Raw genomic sequence first — 17,174 nt, 5'->3', positions numbered from 1 at the left:
AAAAGAGTAGCCCAAGAGTTGGCAGTGGGTGGTGATGACTAGCTGCCTTCCCTCTAGTCTTACACTGCTAAATTAGGGACGGCTAGCACAGATAGCCCTCGAGTAGCTTTGTGCGAAGTTCCAAAACAAACAAACAAACTAAACGCTCTTGAAAAAGCTGTAAAGCTAAACGTTAAGTGTTTTAAATAAAAACTATATTTTGGTGTTATAAGATCGTTCATTTTGAAATGGGATAAAATGAACGCGCCGCTACAATCAGGGTTCAACAATAAAAACACAATTTATTCACAATAACAACATCTATAAATAAATTCAATACAGTTAATAAAAAATGCCTGGTCAGGACATTACATCAATATTAATAAATAATTTATCTTATATATTAATAAGGTAAGCTCAGAGGCTCAATTCTCCTCGGTGGACTCAGCAGATGGTCCGATGTGGCTTTGCTATAAGAAAACACACACACACATATATATTAATAAATAAACAATTAAATAACGGCTTTTATATCCAATACTTTTAAACGACTGAATATGTAAAGCTCTTTCTTCTTCCATCCTTACGGCCCCCAGGTAACACAGCGTTATGTATGCATACTAGCAGTACTATTGATAGAAATCAAGTTTTGATCCTCTTGGTGGGTAAAACTCATTGTGTATGTAGCTTTATGCTCAACAACAAACAAACTGTTCATGTTCGTGACGATTTGTTTTTAGCAACATATTATCTACTTCCTATAAATTTGATGTAAGGTTCATAAATATTTTAAACATTTTCAAATATTGCTGTATTGTATAGTAAACAAGAATAAAACGTAAGAAAAAAAATCATTCAATTTCAAGAAATAATAATATTTATACAGTACTTAATTGAGAGGCGACCTCTAACGGAAACTCTAAACTGCCTCTTTGCATGAGAAGACATTGAGATTTGTGCGAAATGGCAGGGTTGAATTATAAACAAGATATGCCTCCGAAGGGAGGATATTCACCTATTATTTTTGAACGGATTCCAGTAAAAACGTATTTTAATGGTCAGTATATTCAAAAGTTAAGTTTCTAATACTAATACATAGCTTGAATTAACACTTAGCTACACGAAAAAAAACTATAAATAGTACTAGTGTAAGTAGTTAAGCTATTTGAGGTATTTCACCTCTTCAGAGCTGAACTAACTCTAAAAGTGAAGTTGTTTTTGGGCTTGTTGTACTTACACATAACATGGGAGGTCTATTAGTATTACTGTTATGTGTATTTTGTAACGTCTCTTCTGTGTTGTTTGTATTATGAATGTATAACTTAGATTTCGTAGATTTGAAACCATGTTGAACATGAAATTAAAAGATCTAAATTTAAGTTTTAATTTCATCGTTTGTGAGTAGAACTTGGGAAGTTGAAATAAATATGATGAAGATGACCATGAATAGCCATTTGGTATGGAGCTATACTTTTTTTTTTCATGTTTTATGATGTCAGTAAGTTTTCGATAACTGGAATGGATTTTACTGGAATGTGATATTAAGTTCACATGTTAAAGATATCGTTATTGATATGAATAACACCAGGCAGGTAACAAAGAACCATTGGCCCTTTCAGGCTAACCCTATAACCACCACCAAGGAAACTAAATATTTAAACCACCCTTTATTTTTGAGGAAATACTGACCTCTTGTGAGGTTCTGTCAGTATTGTCTCATTCAATAACCTAATTACTCTATTGTAAAACTGACTTGAGCATGCCCAGTTTTCTAAACCTCAATGATTCTCTTTAGTTAATCATATAAACATTGATAAGATCAAAATAAAAATATTGTAAATTACAATCATGTAAACCCTTTCCATAAAGTCAGTGTTCATTGTGAAATAAGGAAACCAAAACTATATATAACAGTTCACACTGCTAGTGCTTTGTATAAACTCAATCAATATGTCTTTAGATACATTGTAACACTGTAACTCTGTCAGTAACTTGGAGTATTAACTTAATGTCATGAGTTATTTTGTTATCACTTTGTTGAGACATTTTCCCTGTTCATGCTTTTGAATGGATTATTATCTGTATAGATGTGTGATCCAAACTGTGATAACTCAAATCTATTAATTTTAACCTAGTGTAATGAAAGGTCATTTGCAAATTATGTATTAATACCACCGATTAGTTCATGTCTTGATGTAACTGTAATGTCCCCTATACAACTGGTATAACAAGTGATTAAAGGATAGATGTATATTATTACTTTTCTCAAAGGTGAATGTACAGAGAGAGCCCTGAAGGACCATATGGTACCTTGGTGACAGTGTACTGTTGTAGTAGTGTCATTTATTTATACTAAAAGGAAAAAGAACTGGCAGGTTTAATGGGAACCTTTGAGCAGTCTGGATACATAAATATCTTGTTTTTGTATGGTATAAAATGTAGAGCCACTAGTTACTGATTTATTTTTACGATATATTACAACTTGTCTTTAGATATAGTTCTTCTTATTAAGTTCATAGATGCTTTTATCCCCTGTTCTTATTGTTTCTTATTTAATTTATCCAACTGACACATCTAATCATTTCCTGTTTGAAAAACCCATCAAGTTATTAGTACATAAGTGATACTTTTAACCAACAATTATGCAATTCTTTGGTAAGTTCACAAAATACCTTATTAAAAACATTTAAGTTTAAATCTGAGAATCGTGATATAGATTATTAAATTTTTTCTACGTAATAAAAAATGTGTACAGTTCCTAAATATATATAGCAGTCTTTGTTACTAGTACACAAGAAGCTAATTATATGCTTGTAAGTCTTCTGAAGGTGTTTAAAAGTATCACTTTTGAGTCCACAAGTGAACAAAAATTGCACCTTTGTTTATATTGTTATGTAGTGGTTTCCTTTAGAATTATAAATCTATTTAATTACCACATACTTTCTTACTGAGTGTTTTGTGGGACAGTTAAGAATCTCTAATTTAGTGAACTATAATTAGCACATGGCAACTAAAGCAGTACCAATGAATTTCTTTATAAACAATGACAATGTCTCGCAAAACTATCCAAACAAAAGCTGGGTAAATTGTAAGACAAATTTTGGTACCCTACTGAAGTCAGTGACAAGCTCTATGTGGGTCCCAACAATTGTATTTAAAAAAACAAAACAACAACCTCTAAACAAACTGTACAACAAAGTAAAACTGTAATTAACACAAGTTACTATTGGAAAGTTTTGTTTATCTTGCTTAGAAAAGTACAGAGTTTGTGTGTTGTAACAAAGTACGTGAAAGTACTCTGTATGAATGTTATAACAAAGTACTCTGTATGAATGTTGTAACAAAGTACTCTGTATGAATGTTATAACAAAGTACTCTGTATGAATGTTATAACAAAGTACTCTCTATGAATGTTATAACAAAGTACTCTGTATGAATGTTGTAACAACAAGTTAAGTTGTGTGTTGTAACAAAGTACTCTGTATGAATGTTATAACAACAAGTTAAGTTGTGTGTTGTAACAAAGTACTCTGTATGAATGTTATAACAAAGTACTCTGTATTAATGTTATAACAAAGTACTCTGTATGAATGTTATAACAAAGTACTCTGTATGAATGTTATAACAACAAGTTAAGTTGTGTGTTGTAACAAAGTACTCTGTATGAATGTTATAACAACAAGTTAAGTTGTGTGTTGTAACAAAGTACGTGAAAGTACTCTGTATGAATGTTATAATAACAAGTTAAGTTGTGTGTTGTAACAAAGTACTCTGTATGAATGTTATAACAAAGTACTCTGTATGAATGTTATAACAAAGTACTCTGTATGAATGTTATAACAAAGTACTCTGTATGAATGTTATAACAAAGTACTCTGTATGAATGTTATAACAACAAGTTAAGTTGTGTGTTGTAACAAAGTACTCTGTATGAATGTTATAACAAAGTACTCTGTATGAATGTTATAACAAAGTACTCTGTATGAATGTTATAACAAGTACTCTGTATGAATGTTATAACAAAGTACTCTGTATGAATGTTATAACAAAGTACTCTGTATGAATGTTATAACAACAAGTTAAGTTGTGTGTTGTAACAAAGTACTCTGTATGAATGTTATAATAACAAGTTAAGTTGTGTGTTGTAACAAAGTGCTCTGTATGAATGTTATAATAACAAGTTAAGTTGTGTGTTGTAACAAAGTACTCTGTATGAATGTTATAACAACAAGTTAAGTTGTGTGTTGTAACAAAGTACTCTGTATGAATGTTATAACAATTGTAACAAAGTACGTGAAAGTACTCTGTATGAATGTTATAACAATTGTAACAAAGTACGTGAAAGTACTCTGTATGAATGTTATAACAATTGTAACAAAGTACGTGAAAGTACTCTGTATGAATGTTATAACAATTGTAACAAAGTACGTGAAAGTACTCTGTATGAATGTTATAACAACAAGTTAAGTTGTGTGTTGTAACAAAGTACTCTGTATGAATGTTATAACAACAAGTTAAGTTGTGTGTTGTAACAAAGTACTCTGTATGAATGTTATAACAACAAGTTAAGTTGTGTGTTGTAACAAAGTATGAATGTTATAACAACAAGTTAAGTTTTATAAGTTAACGTATGAAACTTATTATTTTTCAGTTGTGTAAGTTCTTACTGTCTTCATTGACAACTGCCCATTCAAAACATGAGTTGGTAAACTATAAATAGAGGTTTAACTTTTAGAAACTGTATTGCTCTGGAATGTTGAATCAGCCACTAGTTTTTTGGGATTTTTTTCCTACTTTTATGGCATGATTTATGTATATTAAGAATCATGAGAGAAGTTCAAGAGGTCAGATGTTTCTATCCTTACAGGTTAGTTTAAAAAGTCATATGTTTCTATTCTTACAGGGTAGTTTAAAAAGTCAGATGTTTCTATTCTTACAGGGTAGTTTAAAAAGTCAGATGTTTCTATCCTTACAGGGTAGTTTAAAAAGTCAGATGTTTCTATCCTGACAGGGTAGTTTAAAAGGTCAGATGTTTCAATCCTTACAGGGCAGTTTAAAAGGTCAGATGTTTCTATCCTTACAGGGTAGTTTAAAAGATCAGATGTTTCTATCCTTACAGGGTAGTTTAAAAGATCAGATGTTTCTGTCCTTACTGGGTAGTTTAAAAGATCAGATGTTTTTGTCCTTACTGGGTAGTTTAAAAGATCAGATGTTTTTATCCTTACAGGGTAGTTTAAAAGATCAGATGTTTTTATCCTTACAGGGTATGCTATGTTTGCAGGGTTTACTGCATTGACATCATTTTCAATGTACATGTACTGCCAGAATTTCAAGAAGAGAAGGTGAGTACTTACAGTAGTTAACTATGTGCAGTCATGTGTTTTGTTTAGATATGTGTTTCCTACTAGTTGAGTTAGTATGGCAGTATTATCTGTAGTAAAATGAAATACATACAACTGTTGTGGCAGTATTATCTGTAATAAAATGAACTACACACAATTGTTGTGGCAGTATTATCTATAGTAAAATGAACTACATACAACTGTTGTGGCAGTATTATCTGTAGTAAAATGAACTACATACAACTGTTGTGGCAGTATTATCTGTAGTAAAATGAACTACATACAACTGTTGTGGCAGTATTATCTGTAGTAAAATGAACTACATACAACTGTTGTGGCAGTATTATCTGTAGTAAAATGAACTACATACAACTGTTGTGGCAGTATTACTGTAATAAAATGAACTACATACAACTGTTGTGGCAGTATTATCTGTAGTAAAATGAACTACATACAACTGTTGTGGCAGTATTATCTGTAGTAAAATGAACTACATACAACTGTTGTGGCAGTATTATCTGTAGTAAAATGAACTACATACAACTGTTGTGGCAGTATTATCTGTAGTAAAATGAACTACATACAACTGTTGTGGCAGTATTATCTGTAGTAAAATGAACTACATACAACTGTTGTGGCAGTATTATCTGTAGTAAAATGAACTACATACAACTGTTGTGGCAGTATTATCTGTAGTAAAATGAACTACATACAACTGTTGTGGCAGTATTATCTGTAGTAAAATGAACTACATACAACTGTTGTGGCAGTATTATCTGTAGTAAAATGAACTACATACAACTGTTGTGGCAGTATTATCTGTAGTAAAATGAACTACATACAACTGTTGTGGCAGTATTATCTGTAGTAAAATGAACTACATACAACTGTTGTGGCAGTATTATCTGTAGTAAAATGAACTACATACAACTGTTGTGGCAGTATTATCTGTAGTAAAATGAACTACACACAACTGTTGTGGCAGTATTATCTATAGTAAAATGAACTACATACAACTGTTGTGGCAGTATTATCTGTAATAAAATGAACTACACACAACTGTTGTGGCAGTATTATCTATAGTAAAATGAACTACATACAACTGTTGTGGCAGTATTATCTGTAATAAAATGAACTACACACAACTGTTGTGGCAGTATTATCTATAGTAAAATGAACTACATACAACTGTTGTGGCAGTATTATCTGTAATAAAATGAACTACATACAACTGTTGTGGCAGTATTATCTGTAGGAAAATGAACTATGTACAACTGTTGTGGCAGTATTATCTGTAGGAAAATGAACTATGTACAACTGTTGTGGCAGTATTATCTGTAGTAAAATGAACTACACACAACTGTTGTGGCAGTATTTGTAATAAAATGAACTACATACAACTGTTGTGGCAGTATTATCTATAGTAAAATGAACTACATACAACTGTTGTGGCAGTATTATCTGTAGTAAAATGAACTGCATACAACTGTTGTGGCAGTATTATCTGTAGTAAAATGAACTGCATACAACTGTTGTGGCAGTATTATCTGTAGTAAAATGAACTACATACAACTGTTGTGGCAGTATTATCTGTAGTAAAATGAACTATATACAACTATTATGGCAGTTGATAATATGATACTTGTAGACCTAAGGAGGAAACTCGGTTGTTTTGAAGAAAGCCAATATGAACTTATAACTTCTGTACAAGTGTTATTTTATCAAATTTAAATATTTAGTGCTTCTTAAACTTGATTGTTGTAGCGTAATAGAATTATCGATGTTTCAGCTTTGAGAAGTCGTGGTCCAGTGATCTAAATTTGTTATTTTAGGCTGTATAGATCAATGCAACTTCAAGTTTGATAGATATTTATGACTTGTGTGTTACTGAATACTGTTATCCTAAGTTTTGTTTATCGTTATGTCATAAGTAACATTTGTTTTTTAGACTGTTGAAGATTGAACGGCAGGATGTTATGAATGCACTAGAACCCGTGCTTCTTGCTGAGAGAGACAGAGCGTAAGTTTGTATTTCATTTTAATTACATGAGACAAAAGGAAATATGTGAATAATTAGCCATTAAATCCTTTCAGGAGATATTCATGCTATTTGAGGATTTACATTGAGTAGAAATTATGAGAAAAATCTGAAAACAACACATCAGTGGTACAGTCATCAACTAGCTGACTGTACAGCTATTATCCACTCTGTTGTATTCTATTTGTGGGTTTCTGACATGTTATTTAGTGTAATAAAGTAATCCTTCTAGTCTATAAACTGTTAAACAGATAAGGTTTTAAAAGTGTAACACCAAGTGTTGTGGTTACTTAGTTCTGCTGTAGATATCAGTGTATAACTCTAAATCAAATACATAGATAAATATCAATGTATGCCTGTGAATACATAGTCTTTAATAACATGTTACTGTGTTCTTAACTACCAGAGAATCATACTTTACAGATACCTGTAATATGTTACTGTGTTCTTAACTACCAGAGAATCATACTATACAGATACCTGTAACATGTTACTGTGTTCTTAACTACCAGAGAATCATACTATACAGATACCTGTAACATGTTACTGTGTTCTTAACTACCAGAGAATCATACTATACAGATACCTGTAATATGTTACTGTGTATTTAACTACCAGAGAATCATACTATACAGATACCTGTAATATGTTACTGTGTTCTTAACTACCAGAGAATCATACTATACAGATACCTGTAATATGTTACTGTGTTCTTAACTACCAGAGAATCATACTATACAGATACCTGTAATATGTTACTGTGTTCTTAACTACCAGAGAATCATACTATACAGATACCTGTAATATGTTACTGTGTTCTTAACTACCAGAGAATCATACTATACAGATACCTGTAATATGTTACTGTGTTCTTAACTACCAGAGAATCATACTTTACAGATACCTGTAATATGTTACTGTGTATTTAACTACCAGAGAATCATACTATACAGATACCTGTAACATGTTACTGTGTTCTTAACTACCAGAGAATCATACTTTACAGATACCTGTAACATGTTACTGTGTTCTTAACTACCAGAGAATCATACTATACAGATACCTGTAATATGTTACTGTGTTCTTAACTACCAGAGAATCATACTATACAGATACCTGTAAGATGTTACTGTGTTCTTAACTACCAGAGAATCATACTATACAGATACCTGTAATATGTTACTGTGTTCTTAACTACCAGAGAATCATACTATACATATACCTGTAACATGTTACCGTGTTCTTAACTACCAGAGAATCGTACTTTACATATACCTGTAACATGTTACTGTGTTCTTAACTACCAGAGAATCATACTATACATATACCTGTAACATGTTACTGTGTTCTTAACTACCAGAGAATCGTACTTTACATATACCTGTAACATGTTACTGTGTTCTTAACTACCAGAGAATCATACTTTACAGAAACCTGTAACATGTTACTGTGTTCTTAACGACCAGAGAATCATACTTTACAGATACCTGTAACATGTTACTGTGTTCTTTACAGATATCTGAAGCAACTACGAAGAAATGTTGAAGAAGAACACGAACTGATGAAAAATGTTCCCGGGTGGAAAGTTGGCACATATTATGGAGAACCAGTCTTCAAAACTGTACCAAAGGATAAACTTGTAGATCCAATATTGGAGGAATACTACGCACATGCAAGTAGAAAAGCCTACGATGATAAAGCTTATGAGTTCACATGGCGTTGATGTATTTTTAGACCAGAAAATAAGATGTGCAGTAAAGAAAGTTTCAACGTGTTATAGTAAACAATATGACCTTTACAGTGTAGAATAGTAAACAATATGACCTTTACAGTGTAGAATAATTATATAGATACGAATAGTTGCAGGTTACAAAAAATGTACATTTTGAAGGATATTATAACTGTGTTAGAAATGAGATGTGTTTTGTCTTACTTTATAAAAGACATTCTACTCTCTCTCAGATTTTATAATATGAAGTAAAAAGATACGTAAACAGTCAGTGAAGGTTGAAAAGTATTATAAACGTACCAAATTAAACAGAATATAAACACACCAAGTTAAACAGAATATAAACACACCAAGTTAAACAGAATATAAACACACCAAGTTAAACAGAATATAAACACACCAAGTTAAACAGAATATAAACACACCAAGTTAAACAGAATATAAACACACCAAGTTAAACAGAATATAAACACACCAAGTTAAACAGAATATTAACATACCAAGTTGAACAGAATATTAACATACCAAGTTAAACAGAATATAAACACACCAAGTTAAACAGAATATTAACATACCAAGTTAAACAGAATATAAACATTACTGTGAATCAGAACACTGGATATACCTGTGTAGAATGTGTTGGAACAGAACTATGACCATTACATTACTGTGAATCAGGACACTGGATATACCTGTGTAGAATGTGTTGGAACAGAAATATGACCATTACATTACTGTGAATCAGGACACTGGATATACCTGTGTAGAATGTGTTGGAACAGAAGTATGACCATTACATTACTGTGAATCAGAACACTGGATATACCTGTGTAGAATGTGTTGGAACAGAAGTATGACCATTACATTACTGTGAATCAGGACACTGGATATACCTGTGTAGAATGTGTTGGAACAGAAGTATGACCATTACATTACTGTGAATCAGAACACTGGATATACCTGAATAGAATGTGTTGGAACAGAAGTATGACCATTACATTACTGTGAATCAGGACACTGGATATACCTGTGTAGAATGTGTTGGAACAGAACTATGACCATTACATTACTGTGAATCAGGACACTGGATATACCTGTGAAGAATGTGTTGGAACAGAACTATGACCATTACATTACTATGAATCAGGACACTGGATATACCTGTGTAGAATGTGTTGGAACAGAACTATGACCATTACATTACTGTGAATCAGGACACTGGATATACCTGTGTAGAATGTGTTGGAACAGAACTATGACCATTACATTACTGTGAATCAGAACACTGGATATACCTGTGTAGAATGTGTTGGAACAGAACTATGACCATTACATTACTGTGAATCAGGACACTGGATATACCTGTGTAGAATGTGTTGGAACAGAAGTATGACCATTACATTACTGTGAATCAGAACACTGGATATACCTGTGTAGAATGTGTTGGAACAGAAGTATGACCATTACATTACTGTGAATCAGAACACTGGATATACCTGTGTAGAATGTGTTGGAACAGAAGTATGACCATTACATTACTGTGAATCAGGACACTGGATATACCTGTGAAGAATGTGTTGGAACAGAACTATGACCATTACATTACTGTGAATCAGGACACTGGATATACCTGTGTAGAATGTGTTGGAACAGAAGTATGACCATTACATTACTGTGAATCAGAACACTGGATATACCTGTGTAGAATGTGTTGGAACAGAAGTATGACCATTACATTACTGTGAATCAGAACACTGGATATACCTGTGTAGAATGTGTTGGAACAGAAGTATGACCATTACATTACTGTGAATCAGGACACTGGATATACCTGTGTAGAATGTGTTGGAACAGAAATATGACCATTACATTACTGTGAATCAGGACACTGGATATACCTGTGTAGAATGTGTTGGAACAGAAGTATGACCATTACATTACTGTGAATCAGAACACTGGATATACCTGTGTAGAATGTGTTGGAACAGAACTATGACCATTACATTACTGTGAATCAGAACACTGGATATACCTGTGTAGAATGTGTTGGAACAGAAGTATGACCATTACATTACTGTGAATCAGAACACTGGATATACCTGTGTAGAATGTGTTGGAACAGAAGTATGACCATTACATTACTGTGAATCAGGACACTGGATATACCTGTGTAGAATGTGTTGGAACAGAAGTATGACCATTACATTACTGTGAATCAGAACACTGGATATACCTGTGTAGAATGTGTTGGAACAGAAGTATGACCATTACATTACTGTGAATCAGAACACTGGATATACCTGTGTAGAATGTGTTGGAACAGAAGTATGACCATTACATTACTGTGAATCAGGACACTGGATATACCTGTGAAGAATGTGTTGGAACAGAACTATGACCATTACATTACTGTGAATCAGGACACTGGATATACCTGTGTAGAATGTGTTGGAACAGAAGTATGACCATTACATTACTGTGAATCAGAACACTGGATATACCTGTGTAGAATGTGTTGGAACAGAAATATGACCATTACATTACTGTGAATCAGAACACTGGATATACCTGTGTAGAATGTGTTGGAACAGAAGTATGACCATTACATTACTGTGAATCAGAACACTGGATATACCTGTGTAGAATGTGTTGGAACAGAAGTATGACCATTACATTACTGTGAATCAGAACACTGGATATACCTGTGTAGAATGTGTTGGAACAGAAGTATGACCATTACATTACTGTGAATCAGGACACTGGATATACCTGTGTAGAATGTGTTGGAACAGAAGTATGACCATTACATTACTGTGAATCAGAACACTGGATATACCTGTGTAGAATGTGTTGGAACAGAAGTATGACCATTACATTACTGTGAATCAGAACACTGGATATACCTGTGTAGAATGTGTTGGAACAGAAGTATGACCATTACATTACTGTGAATCAGGACACTGGATATACCTGTGAAGAATGTGTTGGAACAGAACTATGACCATTACATTACTGTGAATCAGAACACTAGATATATCTGTGTAGAATGTGTTGGAACAGAACTATGACCATTACATTACTGTGAATCAGAACACTGGATATACCTGTGTAGAATGTGTTGGAACAGAAATATGACCATTACATTACTGTGAATCAGAACACTGGATATACCTGTGTAGAATGTGTTGGAACAGAAGTATGACCATTACATTACTGTGAATCAGAACACTGGATATACCTGTGTAGAATGTGTTGGAACAGAAGTATGACCATTACATTACTGTGAATCAGGACACTGGATATACCTGTGTAGAATGTGTTGGAACAGAAGTATGACCATTACATTACTGTGAATCAGGACACTGGATATACCTGAATAGAATGTGTTGGAACAGAAGTATGACCATTACATTACTGTGAATCAGAACACTGGATATACCTGAATAGAATGTGTTGGAACAGAAGTATGACCATTACATTACTGTGAATCAGGACACTGGATATACCTGTGTAGAATGTGTTGGAACAGAAATATGACCATTACATTACTGTGAATCAGGACACTGGATATACCTGAATAGAATGTGTTGGAACAGAAGTATGACCATTACATTACTGTGAATCAGGACACTGGATATACCTGTGTAGAATGTGTTGGAACAGAAGTATGACCATTACATTACTGTGAATCAGGACACTGGATATACCTGAGTAGAATGTGTTGGAACAGAAGTATGACCATTACATTACTGTGAATCAGAACACTGGATATACCTGAATAGAATGTGTTGGAACAGAAATATGACCATTACATTACTGTGAATCAGGACACTGGATATACCTGTGTAGAATGTGTTGGAACAGAAGTATGACCATTACATTACTGTGAATCAGGACACTGGATATACCTGTGTAGAATGTGTTGGAACAGAAGTATGACCATTACATTACTGTGAATCAGGACACTGGATATACCTGTGTAGAATGTGTTGGAACAGAAGTATGACCATTACATTACTGTGAATCAGGACACTGGATATACCTGTGTAGAATGTGTTGGAACAGAAGTATGACCATTACATTACTGTGAATCAGAACACTGGATATACCTGTGTAGAATGTGTTGGAACAGAAGTATGACCATTACATTACTGTGAATCAGAACACTGGATATACCTGTGTAGAATGTGTTGGAACAGAAGTATGACCATTACATTACTGTGAATCAGAACACTGGATATACCTGTGTAGAATGTGTTGGAACAGAAGTATGACCATTACATTACTGTGAATCAGAACACTGGATATACCTGTGTAGAATGTGTTGGAACAGAACTATGACCATTACATTACTGTGAATCAGAACACTGGATATACCTGTGTAGAATGTGTTGGAACAGAACTATGACCATTACATTACTGTGAATCAGAACACTGGATATACCTGTGTAGAATGTGTTGGAACAGAACTATGACCATTACATTACTGTGAATCAGAACACTGGATATACCTGTGTAGAATGTGTTGGAACAGAAGTATGACCATTACATTACTGTGAATCAGGACACTGGATATACCTGTGTAGAATGTGTTGGAACAGAAGTATGACCATTACATTACTGTGAATCAGAACACTGGATATACCTGTGTAGAATGTGTTGGAACAGAAGTATGACCATTACATTACTGTGAATCAGGACACTGGATATACCTGAATAGAATGTGTTGGAACAGAACTATGACCATTACATTACTGTGAATCAGGACACTGGATATACCTGTGTAGAATGTGTTGGAACAGAAGTATGACCATTACATTACTGTGAATCAGAACACTGGATATACCTGTGTAGAATGTGTTGGAACAGAAATATGACCATTACATTACTGTGAATCAGGACACTGGATATACCTGTGTAGAATGTGTTGGAACAGAAGTATGACCATTACATTACTGTGAATCAGAACACTGGATATACCTGAATAGAATGTGTTGGAACAGAAGTATGACCATTACATTACTGTGAATCAGGACACTGGATATACCTGTGTAGAATGTGTTGGAACAGAACTATGACCATTACATTACTGTGAATCAGGACACTGGATATACCTGTGTAGAATGTGTTGGAACAGAACTATGACCATTACATTACTGTGAATCAGGACACTGGATATACCTGTGTAGAATGTGTTGGAACAGAACTATGACCATTACATTACTGTGAATCAGGACACTGGATATACCTGTGTAGAATGTGTTGGAACAGAACTATGACCATTACATTACTGTGAATCAGAACACTGGATATACCTGTATAGAATGTGTTGGAACAGAAGTATGACCATTACATTACTGTGAATCAGGACACTGGATATACCTGTGTAGAATGTGTTGGAACAGAAGTATGACCATTACATTACTGTGAATCAGGACACTGGATATACCTGTGTAGAATGTGTTGGAACAGAAGTATGACCATTACATTACTGTGAATCAGGACACTGGATATACCTGTGTAGAATGTGTTGGAACAGAAGTATGACCATTACATTACTGTGAATCAGGACACTGGATATACCTGTGTAGAATGTGTTGGAACAGAAGTATGACCATTACATTATTGTGAATCTGAACACTGGATATACCTGTGTAGAATGTGTTGGAACAGAACTATGACCATTACATTACTGTGAATCAGGACACTGGATATACCTGTGTAGAATGTGTTGGAACAGAAGTATGACCATTACATTACTGTGAATCAGAACACTGGATATACCTGTGTAGAATGTGTTGGAACAGAAGTATGACCATTACATTACTGTGAATCAGAACACTGGATATACCTGAATAGAATGTGTTGGAACAGAAGTATGACCATTACATTACTGTGAATCAGAACACTGGATATACCTGAATAGAATGTGTTGGAACAGAAGTATGACCATTACATTACTGTGAATCAGGACACTGGATATACCTGTGTAGAATGTGTTGGAACAGAAGTATGACCATTACATTACTGTGAATCAGGACACTGGATATACCTGAATGTGTTGGAACAGAAGTATGACCATAGAATGTGTTGGAACAGAAGTGAATATGACCATTACATTACTGTGAATCAGAACACTGGATATACCTGTGTAGAATGTGTTGGAACAGAAGTATGACCATTACATTACTGTGAATCAGAACACTGGATATACCTGTGTAGAATGTGTTGGAACAGAAGTATGACCATTACATTACTGTGAATCAGAACACTGGATATACCTGTGTAGAATGTGTTGGAACAGAAGTATGACCATTACATTACTGTGAATCAGAACACTGGATATACCTGTGTAGAATGTGTTGGAACAGAAGTATGACCATTACATTACTGTGAATCAGGACACTGGATATACCTGTGTAGAATGTGTTGGAACAGAAGTATGACCATTACATTACTGTGAATCAGGACACTGGATATACCTGTGTAGAATGTGTTGGAACAGAACCATTACATTACTGTGAATCAGGACACTGGACCTGGATTACATTACTGTGAATCAGGACCTGTGTAGAATGTGTTGGAACAGAAGTATGACCATTACATTACTGTGAATCAGGACACTGGATATACCTGTGTAGAATGTGTTGGAACAGAAGTATGACCATTACATTACTGTGAATCAGGACACTGGATATACCTGTGTAGAATGTGTTGGAACAGAAGTATGACCATTACATTACTGTGAATCAGAACACTGGATATACCTGTGTAGAATGTGTTGGAACAGAACTATGACCATTACATTACTGTGAATCAGGACACTGGATATACCTGTGTAGAATGTGTTGGAACAGAAGTATGACCATTACATTACTGTGAATCAGAACACTGGATATACCTGTGTAGAATGTGTTGGAACAGAAGTATGACCATTACATTACTGTGAATCAGAACACTGGATATACCTGTGTAGAATGTGTTGGAACAGAAATATGACCATTACATTACTGTGAATCAGAACACTGGATATACCTGTGTAGAATGTGTTGGAACAGAAGTATGACCATTACATTACTGTGAATCAGGACACTGGATATACCTGTGTAGAATGTGTTGGAACAGAAGTATGACCATTACATTACTGTGAATCAGGACACTGGATATACCTGTGTAGAATGTGTTGGAACAGAAGTATGACCATTACATTACTGTGAATCAGAACACTGGATATACCTGTGTAGAATGTGTTGGAACAGAAATGACCATTACATATGACCATTACATTACTGTGAATCAGACACACTGGATATACCTGTGTAGAATGTGTTGGAACAGAAGTATGACCATTACATTACTGTGAATCAGACACTAGATATACCTGTGTAGAATGTGTTGGAACAGAACTATGACCATTACATTACTGTGAATCAGGACACTGGATATACCTGTGTAGAATGTGTTGGAACAGAAGTATGACCATTACATTACTGTGAATCAGAACACTGGATATACCTGTGTAGAATGTGTTGGAACAGAAGTATGACCATTACATTACTGTGAATCAGAACACTGGATATACCTGTGTAGAATGTGTTGGAACAGAACTATGACCATTACATTACTGTGAATCAGGACACTGGATATACCTGTGTAGAATGTGTTGGAACAGAAGTATGACCATTACATTACTGTGAATCAGAACACTGGATATACCTGTGTAGAATGTGTTGGAACAGAAGTATGACCATTACATTACTGTGAATCAGGACACTGGATATACCTGTGTAGAATGTGTTGGAACAGAAGTATGACCATTACATTACTGTGAATCAGAACACTGGATATACCTGTGTAGAATGTGTTGGAACAGAAGTATGACCATTACATTACTGTGAATCAGGACACTGGATATACCTGTGTAGAATGTGTTGGAACAGAACTATGACCATTACATTACTGTGAATCAGGACACTGGATATACCTGTGTAGAATGTGTTGGAACAGAAGTATGACCATTACATTACTGTGAATCAGAACACTGGATATACCTGTGTAGAATGTGTTGGAACAGAAGTATGACCAT

At 34.2% G+C, this 17,174-nt stretch overlaps 1 protein-coding gene and 1 long non-coding RNA gene across 2 annotated transcripts; one reads left to right on the top strand and one right to left on the bottom strand.

Annotated features, from left to right (window-relative positions):
* The first annotated feature begins 879 nt into the window (after positions 1-879).
* On the top strand, positions 880-9,275 carry ND-B16.6 (NADH dehydrogenase (ubiquinone) B16.6 subunit). Its single transcript, XM_076485470.1, has 4 exons — positions 880-1,036; positions 5,243-5,321; positions 7,270-7,341; positions 8,875-9,275. The coding sequence occupies exons 1-4, from the start codon at positions 943-945 to the stop codon at positions 9,080-9,082; spliced, it is 453 nt and encodes a 150-aa protein (XP_076341585.1). The 5' UTR covers positions 880-942; the 3' UTR covers positions 9,083-9,275.
* Positions 9,276-12,200: 2,925 nt separating this feature from the next.
* LOC143242151 (uncharacterized) lies at positions 12,201-12,778 on the bottom strand. Its single transcript, XR_013022475.1, has 3 exons — positions 12,662-12,778; positions 12,461-12,594; positions 12,201-12,326 (listed from the first exon to the last, which is right to left on the bottom strand). It is a non-coding gene; the product is annotated as an uncharacterized LOC143242151 (long non-coding RNA).
* Positions 12,779-17,174: the final 4,396 nt, after the last annotated feature.

This window comes from Tachypleus tridentatus, unplaced genomic scaffold (genome assembly GCF_004210375.1).
Source record: "Tachypleus tridentatus isolate NWPU-2018 unplaced genomic scaffold, ASM421037v1 Hic_cluster_2, whole genome shotgun sequence".
Classification (NCBI taxonomy): Eukaryota; Metazoa; Arthropoda; class Merostomata; order Xiphosura; family Limulidae; genus Tachypleus; species Tachypleus tridentatus.
The sequence above is the reverse complement of the archived record's forward strand: the minus strand, read 5'-3'. Positions and strand labels throughout refer to the sequence as shown.

Coding starts and splice junctions, on each gene's coding strand:
- ND-B16.6 (XM_076485470.1), top strand. CDS start 943: ATGGCAGGGTTGAATTATAAACAAGATATGCCTCCGAAGGGAGGATAT. Junction 5,322..7,269: donor CAGAATTTCAAGAAGAGAAG/GTGAGTACTTAC, acceptor TTTGTTTTTTAG/ACTGTTGAAGATTGAACGGC. Junction 7,342..8,874: donor CTTGCTGAGAGAGACAGAGC/GTAAGTTTGTAT, acceptor TGTTCTTTACAG/ATATCTGAAGCAACTACGAA.